The 24,379-nt window shown below is 34.8% G+C and overlaps 1 protein-coding gene across 1 annotated transcript; it reads left to right on the forward strand.

Moving 5' to 3' along the window:
• The first annotated feature begins 12,393 nt into the window (after positions 1 to 12,393).
• LOC114334469 (radial spoke head 1 homolog) lies at positions 12,394 to 23,988 on the forward strand. Its single transcript, XM_050658425.1, has 4 exons — positions 12,394 to 12,784; positions 18,000 to 18,165; positions 20,094 to 20,311; positions 23,707 to 23,988. Exons 1-4 carry the CDS (start codon positions 12,457 to 12,459, stop codon positions 23,913 to 23,915), a joined length of 921 nt encoding a protein of 306 aa, XP_050514382.1. The 5' UTR covers positions 12,394 to 12,456; the 3' UTR covers positions 23,916 to 23,988.
• Positions 23,989 to 24,379: the final 391 nt, after the last annotated feature.

The following is a 24,379-nucleotide window of genomic DNA, read 5'->3' on the forward strand; positions in this document are numbered from 1 at the left end:
ATTAGAATACTGGATTATAATGAAATAGTGGTTGATATTTACCAAAATAATTAATGTTGCTTGGACAATTCGATGTAAATATCAGGTTCGAATTGTTTTCTAATGCCCTTTTGTCTGATTCTTCTCGATCGACAATGGTTTCTAAATAGATGGTTGACGTGTGGAGTAAGAATATGGTTTTATTGACAGCTACTGATAATTACACTATAGTTGTTGGTCAGGTAACTTTCTATAATAGACTGCGACTCAAAATAGTCCCTTTGGCTAATTTATAATCTCATTAAAATATACAAATCATCAATAACTTGCATGGTAACAAGGAACCATGAACTTGCAATCTACAGTTTAATCGATAAAGCTATTGCAAAACTTAGGAAGTTCAAATGGAAATACCACGATTTGGCAATTTATTTAGATTTTAGAAAGTTCACTGGACTTTAATAATTAAAATATTACTCGATATGTTTCAATTATACACGGTGAAATATAAAAATTAAGGAAGTTAAGAATAATGTGAGATTACAAATTAAGGGGTTAATTTGAGATTGAACTTGCTTATATAGAAGCAATGAAGAAGATAGCCTTTCAATAACAGAGGCAGAACTAGTTAAAGCACTTAAGTCGATGAAAAACGGCAGGGCTCCAGGCCCAGGAGGAATCATGACAGAGATGATTAAATATAGAACGCTTAACTAAGTTAATGAGTTGCAACTAATTATATTTTCCTCGAGAATGGAAAATCTTCTACATTTCGACAATCTACAAAAAGGGGAAACATAGTAATCCGTCTGATTACAGAGGACTTAGTGTTAATAGTACTATTAGTAGACTATTTAGCAGAACAATAAAGAATGGATTAGACGTAGAGACAAGAGAGGGAATAAGTGAAGATCAAAGTGGCTGTACGGCGGGACGCTCATGTGTGGACAACTTTTTTGTCATCCAACAACTTATAGAGAAAAGGACGAGTGTAAATGAAGAAACCCACATTGCGTTCATAGACTTGCAAAAGGCATATGACTCCGTCCCTAGAAACAAGTTGTGGCATGCCCTTGCTGAAATAAAAGTGATTCCGGCTATTAAACATATTATCAAGTCATTATACAGCGATAATGTAGGATATGTCAAGTTGGCATACAACTATCTGAAGGAATAAAAATAGAAAAAGGACTGAAGCAAAAGTGTAGCTTGTCACCGTTGCTATTTAACATATACTTGGAAGTCGCTTTAAAAGAATGGAAAATAAGTTGTGGACTAATCAGAATCATAATCGGAGATGACTATCTATTTAACATTCACTTTGCTGACGATCAAGCAGTACTGGCACAAGATTCGTATGGCATGGAATTCATGTTAACCCGCCTTTATTCAGCCTACAAAAAGTGGGGATTAAATATACATATAGAAAAAACAGAATATCTAGTCGTGAATTCCGACGCCCACTTTGAAATTCTAATAAAAGAGGACACATTAGTTAAACAGGTTGAAGAATTCAAATATCTGGGAGCTGTAATAAGCAGAGAAGGTCTAGGAAACAAAGAAATCCAAAGGTGAGTTGAACAAAGTAGGAAGGTAATAGGTTGCTTGAATTCCGTATGGTGGGATAAAAATAATCCAGAACTACAAAATTAAGAATAGGAAAGTCATTTGTGAAATCGGTGCTAATGTATGGAAGTGAAGTCTGGATATTAACAGCGGAGTCCAGAAGAAGGATTAATGCTGTGGAAATGGACTACATACGTAGAAGTGCTGGAATCTCCTTATTAGACAGAGTGCGTAACTAAAAAGTAAGGAGAAGGATGCAGGCACACGATACAGCTGTAGACAAGCTCGAGAGAAGAAATCTAAATTCGGTCACTTACTTCGAATGGACGACCAACTAGGTTAGGTGTGACTAATAGTAGATATAGGTTTATTTTATTTAATTTTTGATTTATTTATTTACCTTTTATTTTGATTTTCTAATTTTAATAAACCTATTCTGGGCCCGCCACTGGTAATTAACATCATTTTGACGTAGCAAGTATATATATATATATATATATATATATATATATATATATATATATATATATCCTGTTCACAGCGTAATACGCCTTTGGGTTCCCGTTCGCCAAGCCTGTCTATTCTGCCAGTCTTCTTCAGATAGATTTCTTGCTGACATTGCTTTTGAGATTCCTTGGATCCATGTTGTTGGTGGTCGTCCTCGTTTTCTTTTCTCTGGTGGTACCCATTCTAATATCTTTTTGGGTAGTCTTTCTTCCCCCATACGTCTAACATGTCCGTACCATATTAGTTGTTGTTTTTCGATGTCTTCTATAATTGATCTTTGTACTTTCATTTGTCTCCTGATGTCCTAATTTTTCACATGTTCTAATCTAGACTTTCCCGCTGCTCTCCTCCAAAAATCCATTTCAACTGCCAATAGGTTACCTTTACGTTTTTGTGATAACTGCCACACTTCTGAGCCATAGACGATTACTGGTTTTAATATGGTATTATATATTCGTTTTTTCGTTTCCGGTCTTATATTTTTCTGCCACAGTACTGAATTCAACGCACCTATAACTTGTTTTCCTTTGGTTATTCTGTCTTTTATGGCTTCATCACTTCTTCCTGTCTTTGTCAGTTTTAACCCCAAATATGTACATTGGTCACATTTCTTAATAGTTTCATCTTCTAAGTCGAGGTCATCTGGAGTATTTTCTCCTCCTACGCAAAGATATTGTGTTTTTTGGACATTTACTTCGAGGCCCCATTTTTTGTACTCTTCCATTAGTTTTCTAGCCATATACTCCAGGTCTTCTTTGTCTTGGGCAATAACTACCTGGTCATCTGCATAGTGCAACGTATATAACGTTTCATCCCCAATAGATAGCCCCATCCCTTTACACTTCTTCTTCCAGTGCCTGAGTGCTTCATCGATATATATGTCGAACAGTATGGGAGATAAACAACAACCTTGCTTCAGTCCTTTTGTTACCTGAAAACCATTAGACACCTCTTTTCCTATTTTAACTTTTGCTATTGTGTTCTTATAAAGCTCTTTAATAGCATCGATTAGTGTAACGCTGATACTGGTTTTCTCCAATACTTTCCACAACTTCGCAACAGGCACGGTGTCATATGCTTTTGTTAAATCGACTAAGAGTAAATGCACTTCTCGAGATCTCAGTGTTCTTTTCTTAAGTATTTGGGATAAGCAGAAAATACTATCTATTCTGGATCGTCCTGATCTGAATCCGTTTTGTTCTTCTGACTCAAAAGGGCGGTATTCTTCGCATATTCGTTCTTTTATAATTCTTCCATATAATCTGCTAAGCGTACTCGTAACAGTTATACCCCGATAGTTATTGCAATCTTCCTTATTTCCTTTCTTATGGATAGATGTAATCCATCCTTCTTTAAACTTTGTGGCACTGGTTCTCAATGCAAGTGCCTATTGAAAACTTCTGTTAGAATCTTAGAATAGTTTGTTGGTTCCATTTTTTATTAACTCTGCATATATCCCCTCTGGACCAGGAGCAAGTGCTTTTCTAAATCAGGGAAATATTTAAAAAATAGGCTACTAGATTTGTAAAGATGTAAACTATTCAATGGCCGCAGTTGTACACGGGAATAGAAAAAGAACAATGTTAATCTTACATAATATGTAAATTGTATGCTGAAATAGCCATTGAGTACAATAAACCAGCATATCTATGTTTTATAGACCTGACAAAGGTTTTCGATCGCATCCAAGTCGGAGACGTCTTACACTTACTGTATAGAAGAAACATACCAATCAATATTATACAAACCTTCGAAAACATCTACTTCCATAATCGAATACAGGCAAAGATAAATGGAAAACTAACACAGTTTATACCAGTAGAAAGCGGAGTCAGACAAGGTGACTCGTTAAGCCCACTGTTCTTTAATATAATAATGGACGAAATAATAGAAGCAGTACGTAAAGGCCATGGTTACAGAATAGGGAACAAAGAAATCCAAATATTATGTTATGCAGACGACGCCGCATTAATCGCCGTGACAGAAGACGATCTCCAAAGATTACACATCTTCAATACAACAGCCAAGAAATATAATATGATAATATCAGCAGAAAAAAAACCAAATGTATGACAATATCTAAACACCCACTACGAAGAAAAATCGAAATTGATGGGTTAATAATGAAGCAGGAAGCAAGGTTTAAATATTTGGGAATAGATATAACCAGTTACGGAGATGTTGAAGAGGAAGTACGACAACAAAGCTTAAAAGCAAGTAAAGCAGCGGGATGTCTTAATGACACAATCTGGAAGAACAAACACCTAAGACAAGACACAAAAGCAAGAATCTATAAAGCAGCAATTAGACCTATATTGACATACACGGCGGAGACAAGACCTGGCACATCTAAAACGAGACGACTACTAGAAACAACAGAGATGAAAATACTTCGACGAATATCAGAGAAAAGTCTGTTAAAGAAGCAAAAACATAAGAAGATCATGCAATGTAGAAGACATAAATGCATGGGTGACAAAATGGAAACAGGAGTGGAACGAACACATTAGTAGAATGGCAGAGGATAGGATAGTACGAATAGCACGAGATAAGTCACCAAATGGACGAAGAAGTATTGGCAGACCAAGAACAAGATGGTGCGATAATTTAAACAATTTAGGAGGCTAATATTAAAGAAGAAACAGGCTTTAAAGCTTACATACAAGAAGGAAGAAGAAGAAGTATGCTGAAATATATTGATTTCATTATGAATTAAACTAAATTAATTTTCTCTCTCTACTTCATGTTATTAAAAAGTTTTATAATTGGTCGTATCTGCTTAATACGTCTAACTCGGAGTATAATAGCAAACATTTTATTTGCAGTGTTCGCTGAAGTTAGTTAACAACTCTAATCAAGCCATTTCACACTAGAAAAACTACATCATACCGTTCCAAATTCGTAAATACACAGTTCGTTGGATTTACTTCGTTTCAAAAAAAGTGACTAGTAGTCCAACTTGCGTAATTTCTGAATAGTGCTTTTCTAAAATTAATGGCAAATCAGACAAAAACTGAAGCCGCATTGATAACAGGTTAATAGTCAAAAAATGATCTCAAATAATTAAATTAAACTGCTCGTCAAAAGTTAGGGATATAGAAAATTATGCTGATTTTCATAGCTGATATTTTCGAGAACAGATTGACGAATTCCGCTAATTTTTTGTATTATTTTATATTTTTCTTTAGTATTTACACAGTTGTGCAAAGGTTTATTCAAACTTCTTTTTTGTAATCATACCGGGTGCATCTAAACATTCCGTATATGCATTTGGACCATAGGAGTTTTCTATTGGTTCGTTGCAGCACGCGATAATATTTTAACCAATAGACGGCGAGGTTCCAGATGCATATACGGAATGTCAGTCGGTCCCAAATTCATATACGGAATGTTAAATATCGTACACCGAAAAAGATAAGTTTTTTTCGAGTCTTTTAAAAGGAGATTGGTTTTAAAATACTTGTTACTGTATTATTAAATAAAAATAAAACAATTATAGTATTTCGAATGTTATTTGGTGCGAAATTCATATGCGGAATGTTAATTATTCGTAGACCAAAAAATGGGACTTTTTATTAATCAGTTAAAGGAGACTGATTTTAGAATACCTATTTTATTAATGTATTATTAAAGAAAAAGAAAACAATGATTAGGTACCTATTTGGTCCGAAATTCATAAATGGGAGGGTATAGATTTGAGAGACATATTTCTTTATTTGACTAAGGTTTCGCCTTACGATTACGAATTTACGAATTTCGCCGGTTACGAATATTTAGCCGTAGAACAAAAAGACGATTTTTATTAAACCCAGTTAAAATGAGACTGGTTTTTAATAGTATATTATGCAACGAGCATTTAATGATGGTCATTATGAAGCGAGTATAAAGGATACGAAACGAGTTTCGTATAGAGTACGAGCGTCATAATGATAATTAAATGCAAGTTATATACACGATTTTTGTTCTATGATCATTCACAAAAAAAATATATTCAAATTTATTAATTTTGTAACGCAAACAAATTAAGTAGTTTGTCAGTCTGACAGTTTGTTTACATATTGAGAACTGTCAAAGCGTATGTATTTGACTCGCCATTGGTTACTGCGCGTGTGCCACCTTTATCGCGAATGTTATATCGCGATTCTATAGGGCTTTCATTCACAGTCAGTTGTTTCGAGCTTCTGTCATATGTCGTATAATCCGTGTATATTTATTATATTACAAAGATTATAAAACATATGACAGAAGCTCGAAACAAATGACAATCGATGAAAAGCCCTATTAGTTAAAAATCTGTATCTTAATGGAAATCTGTATCATAATAAAGTTCATTATGATACACGTACTGACATCATAATTGATATATAGGGCTTTTCATCGATTGTCATTTGTTTCGAGCTTCTGTCATGTGTCACATAATATTAATATATCTACGTCATACGTTTTTGTTTTGTATTATTGTATATACCAATAACGTATGTCGTACATATTAATATTATGTGACACATGACAGAAACTCGAAACAAATGACTGTGAATGAAACACGTGCAAGTCATTAAAAATTCTGAGAAAGCGAAACCTTAGTCAAATAAAGAAATATGTCTCTCAAATCTATACCCTCCCATTTATGAATTTCGCACCAAATAGGTACCTAATCATTGTTTTATTTTTCTTTAATAATACATTAATAAAATAGGTATTCTAAAATCAGTCTCCTCTAACTGATTAATAAAAAGTCCTATTTTTTGGTCTACGAATAATTAACATTCCGCATATGAATTTCGCACCAAATAACATTCGAAATACTATAATTGTTTTATTTTTATTTAATAATACAGTAACAAGTATTTTAAAATCAATCTCCTTTTAAAAGACTCTAAAAAAACTTATCTTTTTCGGTGTACGATATTTAACATTCCGTATATGAATTTGGGACCGACTGACATTCCGTATATGCATCTGGAACCTCGCCGTCTATTGGTTAAAATATTACCGCGTGCTGCAACGAACCAATAGAAAACTCCTATGGTCCAAATACATATACGGAATGTTTAGATGCATACCGGGTGGAAGAAAAGAAATGTTTTTCTTATGTTAAGTTTGAGACGCCTTGTAGGGAGGAAAAGACACATACATAGGTGGGTATACATCGATAGTATGTTGTAGTTTCATATTTTGCGAATATTTTATTTTTTTTAATTTCTCTGATATATTTAATAAGAAACTAGACGGTTTTATTCTTTAGTATGTATTTTAACTGACGACATGCGATATGTGAAGGGGCCATGTCTTGTCATACCACTAAGATGAAATTATTTTCGACATATAGTGCGAAAGGAACAGAGTGTTTAAGAAAAATAATCTATGTAATGTACCTCTCGCTATTTAAAGAGCCTGCACGTAGACACCAAATCCGTATTACTCTCAAGGAAATTCCGTCCCAAAATAACAACACAGGGCCTCCATTAAACAATCTCGTCTCTCTTGTCTTACGCTGTGCATACCGCTTATCTGGTCGTCGACAAATAACTCTTATAGGTGTCGATTAGAATTAATTAATTTTTGTGCCTTTCTGTTTTTAAAGTTTTGTTAACTGTTATTTTTTATTTTTAATTTAGTTTTGTTTCAGTTAAAACACCTGTTTAAGAGTAAAACCACCATCTTCTTGGTTTCTAAAGATATCAAGGACATTCAAAAAAGAAAATGTTCACAAAATATAAGACTACAGTACGATTCCGATGTATACTAACATTTGTACCTCGTACTCCCTACAGGGTGGCACAATCTTAACATAAAAAACATTTCGTTTCTTCCACCAGGTACAAAAAAGAAGTTTGCGTAAACCTATGTACAACTGTGTAAGTACTAAAGAAAAATCTAAAATAAAAATAAAATAGCGGAATCCGTTAAACTGTTCACAGAAAATCAACTATGAAAATGAGCATAATATTCCATATTCCTAACTTTTGACGAGCAGTTCTTTTTTTAATTTAACCCTTAACCACTGACGTGCGGTATGCCATGCCTCGCCGAAAACATATTTTGTTATAAAACTTGTTTTATAAAAGATTCCTTCGAACATCATCGGTGTATCTTTAAATGGGGTGTACCTCCTCCCAACTGCTGCAGTTTTGGATCTATGGCTTTGGATCTAAAGTTTTCAACCTGATGATGGACTGATTGGTCCGAAAACGTTTGTGTTTCTTGTACTAGTGATGTACCCACTTCAATCCAATTTGGATATTTTTAGATAAAAATTTTTAATAAATTTATATACCATCTACCTACAAGTGAAGTTTTACTTCCTTAGTAACTCCTTTTTTAGTTCTTACTTTTTTTATTGCATCCACGAGCAAGTTAACAATAAAGAAATTCATCTTCTATTTCTACTTTTATTGTGTTGTTTTGATGTTTGTTGTTTGGTTAAATCTTATTCTCCGTACTTTAGGAGTTCGTTCGATATGTTATTCTTGACATGCATAAATGAGTTACCAAATTCTATTTGGTTATTTAATTATTTTTATTTTGGCTTACGACCATTTTTTATAGAGCTTATAGTTTTTAGAATGCTTGAAAAAAATCGCTCAAAACCATGCAATTTTGGGCTGAAAGGGACACCTTTCAGGCGTTAATATCTCAATAAGTATTAACTGTATAAAAAATATTGTTCTCTTCTCTTCTTCTTCTTATATCGAATGTTGAGGTTATTTTTTATAAAACACTTTCCAATCCCCAAAAAGTGTGGCATCCACCTCTAAAGTACAAGTACAAGTTTATAACTTTTGTTTCAGGGGGTTGCTCCCTAGCTACAGTTCAAATGTAACGCCAATTTTTCCGATACGTAAAAATTGGTAGCTAAATGCTTGATTGATTGTACTAATAACAATTCTACTATTTATTTTGTTCTACATGACTGAAAAGAAAATTTAACCCATAATTTTCATAAGTAGTACCTACAGTCGGAAAAATTAAAGAATACCCATGAACGAACATATAAAACACGCTGTATTTTCCTGTCTCCGTGTCACAAAGAAAATTGTCCAGTGCAAGTACCTACATGTAACAATATAATTATTACATGTACTTGCACTGGACAATTTTCATTGTGACACGGTGACAGGAAAATACAGCGTGCTTTATATGTTCGTTCATGGGTATTCTTTAATTTTTCCTGCTGTAAGTATAATATATCTAGTAATTTTTAAATATTAATATTTAAATTTCGCCAAATAACCAAACAGGGTTTGGATTTCTAGACAGTCCCAAGCAAAAAACTATGTAGACACACATTCCATAAGCCGTATTCACATTAGACACGGTTTGTTAAAACTAATAATTATTTTACTAAAAGGTTCGAGTTCTGATTTCAGTAAATTTTTCATTTGTATTGATTACGCCCTTAAAGAGCACATTGTCAGTGTGTATTTTCCTACTTGACCAAATTCTGAACAAACTTTTTGGTTTTTGTTGAATTTTTTAATAGATTGCAGATAAAATATGATTAAAAAATGAATAGGTATGTATCAAATTAAAGTCCTCATTATCACTTCCTAATTTTGTTTATTGTTGAATTTTCATTAATTTTAACTTATTTATACGAGGGAGGCAGCCAGTTCAAACACTCTTTTCGTTTTCGTGGTTGCCTACTATTGCGATGTAAAAGAGGTTCATTTTCAAATTAGCGCAAAAAATGAAGTTAGTTGCTCGACAACGGCTATGGACTTTACCCAATTGATGTTGATAAATGCAGTCGAGTGCCCTCGAAAGTCTGGATGGAAGTACCACTATTAAACGGTAAGTAAACCTCTTTGCGAATACATTATTTCCATTATTTTGTTCCTTTTCTCAAATTTAAATTGTAAAAGGACCCGGTGTCAAACCACCTTTATAAAACGAAAAGAACCAGCTCTATGTTGAGATCTTTCCATCAGTATCGTACAATAACTAACCGCAAATGAAAATATCCTCTTTGTATTTAAACCTGAGCATTTAAGATAAACTCATTTGGGGTGGGTTAGCCATAACTGGCCACGCCACGCTGCCAAGACGAGTTGGCGAGTGTGAGGGGGATATAGGGAAGGAATTTGGGGTTTGCGTAGGATAACACTGGGGTTTGGGCCTGGTTTCCTCTAAGAAGGGAGTGGAGTAAAGACCAGGAGCTCGCGTGGGCAGGGACGCTACCTCCCTGAAGTAGATCTACCCTCTATCGGGATCATAGACGGATACCTACCCGCTACCCGCAAACGAAATGGAACTGGGTAGGACACGTGGCACGACAAAACATCGAAAGGTGGACAAGAAACATTGTACATTGGATAACACGCGAGCACAGACGTAGTAGAGGAAGACCACAAAAATGATGGCTAGATGACATCAAAGCAAGAATGGGAAGAAACTGGCACCAAATAGCACAAAACAGAGAAGAATAGAAAACTTATGGGGAGGCCTTTGTGCAGGAGTGGATGCAAACAGGCTGAAGAAGAAAAATCGATTTTAAATATCTTCAGATATCAGCACCTATCGACTCTGTGCATCCAAAAGTGCATAAACATGTCAAAATCAGTATATTAAGGACCATATTTTAGTACTCAGAAGCTTTTGGGGTCGGTGAACATGAATACGCAAGAAGAATCGATGCACAGAGCACTTGTTGCCCAGAACTAGTGCTTAGTCACGTCATCTGGAGTTTTCGGTACTAAATTGATGCAAATAATTTAATCGGGGGTTTTTGGGGTCGTTTAACATGAATACGCCAGCAAAATCGACGAGTCAGAGCACTTGGTGCCCAGGGTGATTGCTTTTGAGACTTTTCGACACCAAATTAATTCAAATAAAGTATTTGAGGGTATAAAAAAAGTGGCAAAGTCCCCTTCTCTCACATGTCTCTCAGAAGGTAAACATGTCTTAGCATTAATCTTAAGCATCAGGTTCTACGGGGGTCCATTCTGATGTCGTAGTTATGTTCAGCGACCCCAAAAACCTTTGAGTAACAAAATATGCACTTTATTATACCGATTTTGGCATGTTTCTATACTTCTAGATCGAGTACAACATCACAAATTAATTAAAATATTAAAGGATAAAGGAGTTGATAGTCAAGATGTACGAATCATAGAAAAATTATACTGGCGTCAAACAGCGACAGCTTGCATTAATGGAAAATCAACAGAAATATGCAAAATACAAAGATATGTCCGACAGGGTTGTATACTGTCCCCACTGTTATTCAATTTATATTCAGATAGACTATTTAAGGAAGCGCTGCATAATTTGGAATGGGGTGTGAAAGTTAATGGAATTCTGATAAATACTATCAGATATGCAGACGATACAGTTATTTTAAGTGATGATATGAATGGATTACAACACCTTTTAAATGTCATTGACACAGTGGGAAGAGAGTTTGGCCTAAATATAAACTGTTCAAAAACGAAATACATGGTATTTAGCCGTTTGGCCCATCAAGATTCACGGTTATATGTTGATGGTCATATAATTCAAAGATTACCCAGTTTTAAATATCTTGGCTGTCACATTACTGAACAACTAGATCCAGATAAAGAGATAAAATGTAGAATCGAGATCGCTCATACGACATTTTTAAAAATGAGGTCATTCTTCTCTAATGATAACTTGCAACTTCAACTTCGAAAGCGCATGATTAAATGCTACATTTGCTCAGTCCTCTTGTATTGGAGGCCTTTGACATGTGGCTGCACAGACGTATACTGAAAATACCATGGACGGCTATGCTGACAAATGTGGCAGTAGTAAAGAGAGCAAATGCTACCCGCGAGCTGCTTGATAACATCAAATATAGAAAGATGGCCTATTTTGGACACGTAGTAAGGGGAGACCGGTATTCTTCAACTTATTATGATGGGTAAAATCGAAGGACGCAGAGGAATTGGTAGAAAGCAGGCCTCTTGGTTGAAGAATATCCGGGAGTGGACAGGAATAGAGAAAGCAGAACACCTATTTAGAATAGCTCGAGACAGAGACAGTTTCGCCATGTTAATCGCCAACATCAAGGGGACTTATAGGGCACGTTAAGAAGAAGATACACTTCTAGATGCATTTTATGCTCTGTAAATGAAATTATGCATTTCCACCCATTTTTTTTATTATAGACTTTTGTCCTGACGTCATCCAGAACTCAATGAAAAAAGTTGCCTATACAGCACTCTAGGTGCTGTTTAAAAATTGATTTATTCCGACATTTTTTGTTCTAAATGCCTTAATTAAGTTGAAAAAATTCTGAAAATGTTTTCTTGTGACTTATAGACACTATCTACAGTCAACTCGTTTGTGACAAACTGCAATGACAGGTAAGCAATGACATAACATATTTCGTTTATTTTGGCAAGTAGAATCTTATAGACATATTAATCTAAATATCGAGAAATGGCAGACGAAGAGCTCGAAGAAGAAGAAAATGTGGGCGAAGGAGGAGAAGGTAAGGAAATATATCCTTACGGAGAGTACGAAGGAGGAAGGGACGATCAGTTGGATAGACACGGGTTCGGCAGTGCTTTGCTTCCAAACGGTGACATTTACGAAGGAGAATATTACCACGGAAAACGCCATGGACGAGGAATGTACTGTTTTAAGAATGGTTCGAGGTATAGCGGAATGTGGAAGAAAGGACTCAAACATGGGAAAGGAGAATTTCTGTATCCTGATGGTACCAAATATGTAGGGGATTGGAGGAAAGATTTTAAACACGGTTATGGTAAGTACTTTTGGCGAATGGATTTAGTGTCCGCAGTCATATAAACCAAAACAAACAAACAATGGTAAGTACTGCAACTAAAGAGTGTTACACAAGTTTGCAATAGGTAAGTTAAAAATTAAAATTTAATATTTGCCTCACGACAACATAAATTAAAGTGATCAGAAAGTAAAGATTACAACCACATGCCGTTTGCACCTCTAATGGTGTAGAGAGAACTGATGGATTATACTTTACGACTTGGATGGATGGATTATACTGATACCTTTGCTTAATAAATACAACAGAGATACCAAAAAGTTTAAACCTACATTAAAATATCTTAACTTGCCTTCACAGATCAGACTTGTCCCGCATAGTCAAGAACTAAGTAATAACATCTCTTTCTCTAACATCCATAGAAGTTAGTTACAGTACAAATACTGAACCAAATCAAGGAAAAAAATAATGATATAGAATATAGAAGATTCTAGTTTTGAGGTAGCCACTGAGCCTCATTTATTAACTTAGCGTGACCTTAATGATTTACAAGCACGATTATTTCTAAGCAACATACGGCAATAAGGCTAGATATCGAGGGAAAACACAAGTAGAAAGAGAAAGAGTAAATAACTACAAATATCTGGGAACCTGGGTAAATGAAAACAATGACCAAGGTAGAGAAATCATGACACGCATTGAAATTGCAAGACAAGCATTTATAAAAATGAAAAAAAAAAACGCGTGTTAATCGACACCTTCCTTTGGAGCTGAGAATAAGAGCCGTAAGGTGCTATGTGTTCTTGACTTTGTTGTATGGAATGGAAAGCTCCACACTAAAAGTAGTAGACTAAGAGCCGCTATAGGTGAAATTTCTTAATCATTTTAGGCACGATGGGACCCTATAAATTAAATAGTAGAACCTAAAAGAAAACGTTTGGACACTGTGCCGTCACTTTTCAGTGGCACATGCGTCTACAGTGACGCATCAAACTTTCCACTTTCAAACTTCCATCAAAGTTACCCTCCATTACTAACAGAACTAAATTTTTTTTATTTTTTTAAGTTCTATGTGATTAACACATAGGATTCAGCGTAATTTTAACCCACCACCCCCTTCCCCCTGCCCCCACCATCAAAAACTTCATTTTTCGATTTTATTTTTTTTTGGTGGCATGCAATCAATTTTAAAATTTCAAAAAATTCACACGCATAGCTAAGGCTTTTATAAAACATGCCTATTTTTTATAGACCCATAGGTATAGTGTACATAACCTCAAAAAATTAAAAGAAATTTTTTTTTTCAAAAAAGCGTATAACTTTTTTTGAGGAATAGCTGCAGGTCTAATTTTTTCTCAATCTTGTGTGTTTTATCAAACACCATATTTTTAATTTTTTTCAGATTTTTCCGTAAGGCTCCCCCACCTTCAAAAATCCGAAAAACTGTTTTTTGGGGGGTTTTGGGGGATTTTCCCTATTTTATAGACTTCATAATATATCGAATCAATTTCGTTTTTATAGGTTATATGTAACTTGAAGTAACTGAGTCCTTTAGAATATTTAAAAATCAGAAAAACACGTTCAAACCCCCCAAAACACCCTCAAAAAACAGTTTTTTGGATTTTTGAAGGTGACCAGCGTTACATAAAAATCTGAAAAAAATTAGAAATATAGTGTTTGATAAAATACACAAGACTAAGAAAAAATTAGATCTGCAGCAGTCCCCAAAAAAAAGTTATACACTCTTTTCCAAAAAACAAATTTTAAAAATTTTTTGAGGTTATGTACACTCAACCTGCAAGTCTATAAAAAATAGACGTGTTTTATAAAAGCCTTAACTATCCGTGTGAATTTTTTGAAATTTTAAAATTGATTGCATCCCACCAAAAAAAAATAAAATCGAAAAATAAAGTTTTTGATGGTGGGGGCAGGGAGAAGGGGGTGGTGGGTTAAAATTACAATGAATCGTATGTCCTAATCACATAGAACTTAAAAAAATGAAAAAAATTAAATTCTGGTAATGAGGGAGGGTATTTTTTAATTTATGTATCCCGTCCATAAGTGGAAAGTTTGATGCGCCACTGTAGACGCATGTGCCACTGAAAAGTGACGGCACAGTGCTCAAACGTTTTCTTTTAGGTTCTACTATTTAAGTTATAGGGTCCCATCGTGCCTAAAATGATTAAGAAATTTCACCTATAGCGGCTCTTAGTCTATAGACAATATAAAAAAGTTGGAAGCATTTGAAATGTGGTACTATAGAAGGATTTTGAAGATCGACGAGTTACAAATGCAGAAGTCTTAAAAAAACTATAAAAGGATTGCGAGGTGATAAAGAACATCAAAACAAGAAAACTGGAATATTTAGGTCACATTACCAGAGGTGCGAAATAAGAGTTATTAAGGCTCATAATGCAAGGTAAAATTCAGGGTAAAAGATCCATAGGTAGAAGAAGAATTTCTTGGCTGGGAAACTTAAGAGTGGTATAAACTTACGTGCATAGAAATCGGCCCACCTAAAAAGTTAGTCATTTTTTAAGTCTCGTATTTCCTAAACTCGTTGGCTAATTTGAGTGATTCTTTTAATATGTTATAGCTTATTCTTCAACAATATCGCTGTAATAATATTATTGCTAAACAGGTAAGTGTTATTTTATACCGGGTGTAACAATGATAGTGTGTTTTTTCTTCAAAGTTCGGAACACCCTGTGGAATATTCTAGCGTATATAAAATATTGAAATTAAAACTCAACTGTAGCCTTAGGCTTTCTTAACATTTTGCTTGCTTTTTGATTCATTCGATTATGTTGGATAATAAAAAAGTTAGGTATTTTAACAACTAGCAACGTTCTTCATCAATACAGGGTGTTTCAAAATAAGTGCGGCAATCTTTAAGGGAAATTCTGCATGAAAAATAATGACCGTTTCATTTATAAACATATGTCCGCAAATGCTTCGTTTTCGAGATACGGGATGTTGAATTTTTTTTTACAAACTGACGATTTATTTACTGCTCTAGAACCGGTTGAGATATGCAAATGAAATTTTTTGGGTTTATCCAGTTTATTGCGCATATTTGACATACAATAAGGAATTTTATATTCACCATTGGCGTGCATACGGGTCATATTACCAGGTCATATTACTCGTATGCACGCCAATGGTGAATATAAAATTCTTAACTGCATGCCAAAAAATGCGTATTAATTACCTCTTAAAACCTACCTAATTTCATTTGTATATCTCATGCGGTTTTAGAGCAATAAATAAATCGTCAGATTGTACGAACAAATTTAACATCCCGTATTTCTGAAACGAAGCATATGCGAACATATGATTATAAACCTAACGGTCATTATTTTTTCATGCAGAATTACCCCTTAAAGTTTGTCGCACTTATTTAGAAACACCCTGTATGTTGAAGAAAGTTGCTAGTTGTTAAAATACCTAACTTTTTTATTATCCAACACAACCGAATGAATCAGAAAGCAAAATGTTAAGAAAGCCTAAGGTTACAGTTGAGCTTTAATTTCAATATTTTATATATGCTAGAATATTCCACAGGGTGTTCCGAACTTTGAAGAAAAAACACACTATCATTGTTACACCCGGTATAAAATAACACTTACCTGTTTAACAATAATATTATCACAGCGATATTGTTGAAGAATAAGGTTATAACATATTAAAAAAATCACTTAAATCGGCCAACAAGTTTAGGAAATAAGAGACTTCAAAAATGACCAAATTTTTAGGTGGGCCGATTTCTATGCACGTAAGTTTATTTGCAGCTCAGATGATCTTTTCAGAGCAGCTGCCAATAAGATACGGATAGCTGCCATGATAGCCAACCTCTGATAGAAGAAGGAACTAGAAGAAAAAGAAGAAAAACAAGCGGAACTGTTTAGGTCGCGCTTTAAGAGTTAGAACTTAGTTGGCAAAAGTACTAAAGTACAGACAAGAGGAGTTTGAGAATTCTTTTCCTAACAAGGAGAGTTGATGTATTATAATGATATTTCAGCAGTAATGAATGCTTTAGATTAAGAGCATTTAGCAGAAAGTGGCGTTTTTTTATTGACTCATCCAAAGTTAGCCTTCAGGCTGTTTTATTGCATAACGGTAACCAATTCCCGTCAGTCTCTTTAGCCCGTTCTGCAAACATAAAACAGAGATCTGGAAATATGAAAGAAATTTTAGAAAATATCCAGTATCATAGACTGGATGGAAATATTGTAGAGGTATTAAAGTAATTACTATGTTACTTAGCTTGCAGGCTGGGTTTACAAGGTGTTGCTGCTTCCTGTATGAATGGGACAACGGAGATAGTAAAAACCATTATACAAACAATCATGGTTTAAGCGAAAATCCCTTGATCGTGAAAAGAAAAATATTCAAACCACGTCTTTGGCTGATCCTAAAAAGTAAACCTGCTAGTACTGCATATCAAGATAAGATTAATGAAAAACTTTGTCAAAGCTATGGAAAAGAATGGACAAGATTTTTTCAATAAAAAAAGTGTTCTAGACTAAGTGATGTGAAAATCAATGAGGGCATCTCTGTAAGTCCATAAATACAAGATTTGATAAAAGATAACAATTTCCGAAGCAGACTTATTGACTTAAAAATGTCAAAACACTTAGGTCCAGAGCATGGACCTGTTAAAATCCAAAAATGTGGTTAAAAAGTTCTTGAGAAACTAGAAGACGACGACTAAAAGGAATATGCCAACAATCTACTACAGTGATTTGGACTGCAACAAGTCTCTTAAAATCGATTTCCTAGATTTCCGCTTGAATTTTTTTTACAAAATCTTGGAGATATTGCCAAACGATATCAAGGAGTGTGGAGTTCGAGAATGTTGACTGACTACTACTGAACACGTAAAGAGATATGTTAGAAGCAAAATACTGAAGAAAATCCCTCTTAACAACTTTTAATCTACTAAACCCATATCAGTATAGCTGTAAATAGGTAAAAAACGTGTTATTTATATTTGACTATCACAAGAAAACCATACGTAATAAAAATAAACTAACATAATTTTTGGACTTATAAATAAGTACTATTATAAGAGTCAGTTAATAAAACTTTTGCAACAAAACATAATATTTTTTTGTTGCCTAGAATTATTACTCTTCTAGTATTTCCTTTCCTTTAAATCTGTTAAATCTCATCATTTGTCCATGCAATGTAGAACATTCCTTCTTAAATGGTGCCGTTTTTATATTCCAACCAGGAACCTACTATTATGTCAATGGAGATACTTACGAAGGCTGCTGGTACCAAGGTCTGCGCCATGGATTGGGAACTTATACATTTAAATCGTCTAATGTTACGCATTATGGAACCTGGAAAGAAGGAAGAATGGAAGGTCCGGGAATCATTAATTATCCACAGTACAGGTATGTCAATATTAGCAATAATACAAATAAATAAATACATTTTTAAATAAATAAGCCTAGAAGCCGAGGGAGGTTTACCCCATCCGTTGAGGGAGTCGGCGCATCTTCCACAGTTTGTAATAATCCGATTAAGGGCTGACCAAATCTTACGGGGACGTTCAAATTCGCCAGGTTTTTCTAGGATGTCCGGTAGACTATGGTAATGCGGATCTGTCTTTTTAAATCCTCTCTCCATCGGGTATTTAAGTCAAAATTGGATTGCTGCAACGCTTGAGCAAATTTTTAAGGTGGTAATCTGGATCGGAGACGGTTTCCAAGAATATCGGGGATGTCATTGTGGACTAGAAGCTGGCGACTGTCCACTATTTTGTTGTGTTCTACCAATGCATGTTCGCGGCGTAGGTTGGGTGGTGTTATATTACTAAGGGTAGGCACACATTTAAGGAGTGGGCTTAATTGTGCCTGTTATCATACGCATGGTTTAGTTGAGTGTCGACCAGGTGGGTATGCCTGCTATTTAGCCACACTGATGCACAGTATTCTGCCAACCTTCAGAGCAGAGGATCTTAAGGTTGATCATGTGGACCCCCATGTAGTGCCGCAGAGTTTCTGTATTATCTTGTTGCGTGTTTTCAGTTTTGCTGCTGTTTTCGTCAGGTGTTCTTTGAATGTAACCGTTCTGTCTAGAGTAACCCCAAGGTATTTCGGGTATTTATTGTGTTTCAACAGTTTGTTACCCCCTCTGTGGCTCAGTGGTAAGAGCGTCTACCTTTGGATCGAAAAGTCCGAAGGGTCGTGAGTTCGAATCTCACCAGGGTCAGAAATTTTTCTTTTATTATAAATTAATAAATGAAATTAGTTTCTCTCCTTGTGGGATCGGTACTCACCGGAGGGACCGCAGACGTTCGGATATAACTAGAGTCTCTTTGCAAAGACAATTACGTCTACTTTGCAAAGTAACTAGACACTTACTCAACACACATACACCACACATGACACTAGGTACCTAACTGCAAAAACTGTACCTACCATGCCAATGGTCATTAGTTGTCGAGGCATTAGCAAAATAAATTAAAAAACAGTTTGTTTTTAAAATACACTCGTAATTCTCTATTTGCCAGCCTGTTGTTGAGATGAAAAGCTAATACTTCAGTTTTTGTAGTACTTGGTTGTACTCTCCATTTCTTAAGGTATTCGGTGTGGATGGATAGGTCATTTGTGAGAGTGATTTCTGTAGTTTCTAAAGATTGGTGGCTTGTTGCAAGGGTCCAGTCGTCAGCATATCCAAACTTCCGAGATTCGGTTTCAAGCATGTCAGCAATATAGAGTCTGAAAAGTAAAGGGACAAGGACAGAACCCTGTGGAAGGCCATTGTTAAGTTTCATCTGTTTACTCATCTTCTCTCCCAGTATTATCTGGAAGGTTCTGTTTGTCAGCATGTTGTAAATGAGGTTAATTATCTTTCTGCATGGGATAATAGGGGCCTGTTTATATATTAATCCCTGTCTTCAAACAGTATGCTGCGGTTAGATCTATGAATAATGTTGCTGTTTTTGTATTTTTTGAAAACTAGCTTCTATAGAAGTTATTAATGACAGCAATTGTCCGTATAGCTTCCATGAGGGTGAAAGTCAGTTTGTTCATTGGGGACGTTTTCTAGTATCTTGTGACTAATTCTGTTGAGGAGAAGCTTTTCTAATAGTTTATATACCATGCTGAGTAGAGCTATGGGACGGTAGTTTTCTGGCCCATCGTTTGATTTGCCCGGTTTCGGAATTGCAATTATCTTTGTATAACCTCAAAATTAATGACGCACTGAAAGAAGGGTTTGGTATAAACTGTACAATGATTTTAGATTACATTAAAATACAAAAAAATAGAGGACCGAAGTGTCTATATCTAAAAATATTGTATATTTACAATTACAGATTCCATGGTTCTTTTGAAAAAAATCTTCCTAAAGGTCCGGGTTGCTTTACCTTTGATGCCAAATATATGCAGCATGGTTTCTACGTCAACGTTCGTGACCCAAAATTTGATTATGTAGGATCCGAGGAACTGCAGCTCTCCACTAATGAAGAGGATAGAGAATACCGCGGGAATGCAAAAGGAATCGTACCAATCTGGCGCGCCAGAACTGTAACAGGTAAAAAACTAGAATGCTTTTATCAATTGTCAAAAGCCTTTTCAAAATCGGTTCTTCTTCTTCTTCATGTGCCGTGCTCGATTATCGAGCGTTGGCTGTCAAATTGGCTATACTAATTTTGTTGACGGCAGCTCGGAAAAGGGATGCAGAGGATCTGTTAAACCATTCTCTCAGGTTTTTAAGCCATTACGTTCTTCTTCGACCTGGCCCTCTTCTTCCGTCTACCTTGCCTTGTATTATTAAATGGAGTATATTATATCTCTCTGGGTGTCGCATAACATGGTCAAAATATTCAAGTTTTCGATTTTTAACTGTTCTGATGACTTCCGTGACTTTTCCCATCCGGTGCAAAACAACTTCGTTACGAACTCTATCTACCCAACTTATTCGTAGGATTCTTCGGTATACCCAGATTTCAAAGGCTTCCAATTTGTTGAAAGTGTATCTGTGTTAAAGTCCAACCTTCGATACCGTACAAAAGAGTAGAAAATACATAACATCTTACTAATCTAATTTTCAGATTCAAAGTAATGTTGTTTCCACATAAAAGTTTCTTTATCTTAAAGAGTGCAGCTCTGGACTTCTCTATACGTATTCTAATTTCTTTGCTCATGTCCCAGTTCTCATTTAGATTACAACTAAGGTAGGTGATACTGTTAGTTCTCTCTAATTGTTCACCATAAGCTGTTACTACTTCGGGTTGTATTGGCGTCTTACTGACAACCATCACCTTGGTTTTTGCGGTGTTTAATTTGAGTCCATATTCATCACATGTTATGGTAATCCTATTAATAACATGTTGAAGTTCTTCATAATTGCTCGCAATTAACACCGTGTCATCCGCGTATTTCAAATTATTAATATTGACGCCATTCATTTTGATACCACATTGAGCATTATCCACTGCTTTATTGAAAACAAACTCAGAATAGATGTTAAATATTAGTGGACACAAAATGCAGCCCTGCCTTACTCCTCTTCGTATTTGAAGTTCTTCAGACGTGTCCCGGCCAATCCGTTGGCCGTTGATATTTGCACAATGATATCAGTAAAGATTTTTGATAATATGTAGGTCTTTATCATCAATACCCACCTTCTGAAGAATAGCAATCATTTCAGTATGTTTTACTCTATCAAAGGCCTTCTCAAAGTCAATGAAACACATATAAACCGGATGTCCGATATCGCTGCATCTCTGTATCATAACCTGAATACTAAACAATGCATCTCTGGTCCCAAGGTTATTGCGGAATCCAAACTGTGTATCACCAAGCTCTTCTTCTATTTTTTTGGTACATCCTAGGTCCTAGAGTGCAATCCATGGTTCGGTAGTCTCACTACATACATCTTTTCGCGTTTGCTTTTTTAGGTATGGTCACAAAAGTCGACAGCAGCCAATCCGTTGTTATATAGCCAGTTTGATAAACTTTCTTAAAATCGATTGCACTGATGTACACTTGAGTCCAGGGTTCTCTACCCGTGCGTCATCATTTAAAGCATACGAAATAAGTCGGATATTTATTAAACGCAACAGCAAGTGACAGTAAATAGCTACTGCTCCGACCACGGGTTAAAATTTGACGTTATCAAATAAATTAAATGTCAAATTTAATGTAAGTTTTGCTTTAAAATTTTGGTGCAAAATTACAGCTACATTTGAAGTAGCTTAATAAATTCTTTTAATATCATTAGTGATTAATAAATAAATAAACAATTTATAAACAAAAGTCAATAACATATTTTCTTTTTGTCATTTCATACACTTTGGCGGAAACACATATCCTTATTATTTAACTGTCACTTAACAAAACTTCCTTAACAAAATAAAATAGACTTACCATAAAATTTCAAACTCCAATATTAAATTAGTTGTGAAAACAACTATTTGTGTGATATAAAAAAACTTCAAAATACAAAAATTCAACAAAAGAACAGCCAAAAATTGAACAGACTGACAGCCACAAAAGTAAACAAACCAGAAACGTCACAATGTACTTAAAATCTGAAAACATTCCTAAGCGTCTTTTTTTGTACCTATCTCTATTCAATATACTGAGATTAGATCGTTCATAAAAATAACATGTGTTTTACTTAATAATAGGCGGTAGCTGCTTTGTCTTTAGTTTCAGGCGTGTAAGAGAATGCTGCTAGATAATAAGTATGTGTTTTATCTCGCCAGGTATTAATGATGCACGGGTAAAGAACCTTGGACTCAAGTGTATATATGGCCGTCCCGGAAAAACAATGACGTAACTGCAATTTTTTTATTGCGCCATTAACGTTTTAAATAACGTGGGCAGATGATACAACACCAACACAACTGTAACTATGTGCTGAGCCACTAGTGACTAGAGGGTAGTTGTGTCGTTATAGAAATATTGGCCTTTTAAACGTTTTTCAGAAGAATAATGTCACAAGCGTCAGTTGTGTCACGCAAAACTTTTAGTGATATCACCTTGGACTGAAATTTTTGTGCAACAACGATGTAGATCACCTTGCACTGTTTATGTGCAACAACGACGTAAGTGTATTTTATATCATTGTTCGACTAATTGCTGTATCATTTAATGTCTTAACTGTACTTTACACCGTTGTTGAACTATTAACTTTTGTTTCTTATCAAGCTTGGCTGTTCTTAACGGTATTCGGGGTGTGCAAGTACTAGGAATGGAATTGAGAAACTATCGTCCGCGAATAGCGGAGAAATATTGCAACTTTCTTAAATAATTCATATTGTCAATTGAAATTGTCAAATTGACGTACATTTCATATCTACTGTCATTGAAGAAGAAAAATTATATGTTGCTACACAATATTGATATGATATGCAATTATTATATAAAGGTAAATTTAATTAATTGTATTTTGCTTGCAGTACTGCATTTTAATAACTAATTTTATTTACTACATACAATTGTTTACGTTTGCATAACATAACCTGCATCTTATTTTTTCTTCTTATTATTTTTTTGGACTATGGCCTTGACAATTATCCAGTAACTAGAACTAATATAATTGGCCAATATAATTAAAGGTGCGACTAAAGTTGCAGAGCGTAGAAATAGATGTCGCTTTGCCGAACTTGCAAAGTTCTAATCTGATCCTAAGATTATGGATTCAATTTTATTGTGTTAGGTTTCTCCATGGTAAAGAAAAATTTTCAGAATTATAATGACAGAATGTCATGAAGAAACCGTTAACCCATGTTAACATTTTTGTAGCGATTTGATCTTCTTCTTCTCGCTATTTATGATTTTTGTTTTAAAGCTATTCTTATCTTATTATGTTTTAAGTAATAGACATGACACTCTCAATCATACGGTACATCAAGGATAAAAATATGTAATAATAATAATAGAATGAGTTAATAGCGTTTGACTTAAAATCTTTTTTAGATTATAAAACGGAACTACTACCTCCCGAACCTACTCCAGTTCCAGTTAAGGAAGAAGAAGATTCACTTATAGATATAATAGATTACCTTCAAAAGTACGAAGAAGTTGGTTACAAGGGCGAAGAAGAAGAAGAACACAGAGCACTACCGTCTCCTGTGACTCAAAATGTGATAGAGAATAGTCCAGATCCGGAGTTATTGAACGTTTGAGTATTATTATTTATTATTTTTATATTATTAATCACTATTTAAGGAACAACAATAACTAAAATACTAAATGAAATCCTTTTTTATTTATTATAAATTTATTATGTGCAAATAGTATGAAAAGAAGCTTGAGCCAAAGCTACAGATGTTAGGCTTTCTGCATAGAAGCTTTAAGCCGACTAAGTCGAAGAACAAAACAACTGGAATATGAAACTTGTGCCTTTTCCAAAATTCTCCTCGGATCAAATAACCAATTTTCCTGAGTTGTCAAAAAATGAAGAGTTGGCAAGAAGAGGACACCATGCCATATCTTATTTAGCTGAAATGATCCAAGAAGACTTTTTATATCCAAATTGCCTACTTATTACCCATTCTACTTTCGCACAGAAGAAATAATCGGTTTTGTATAATTTGTAAAATTATCTCAAATGTATGGCCTCATCAAACTGATCAGGCCTGCTTTTGGT

This window comes from Diabrotica virgifera, chromosome 8 (assembly GCF_917563875.1).
Source record: "Diabrotica virgifera virgifera chromosome 8, PGI_DIABVI_V3a".
NCBI classification, from domain to species: domain Eukaryota; kingdom Metazoa; phylum Arthropoda; class Insecta; order Coleoptera; family Chrysomelidae; genus Diabrotica; species Diabrotica virgifera.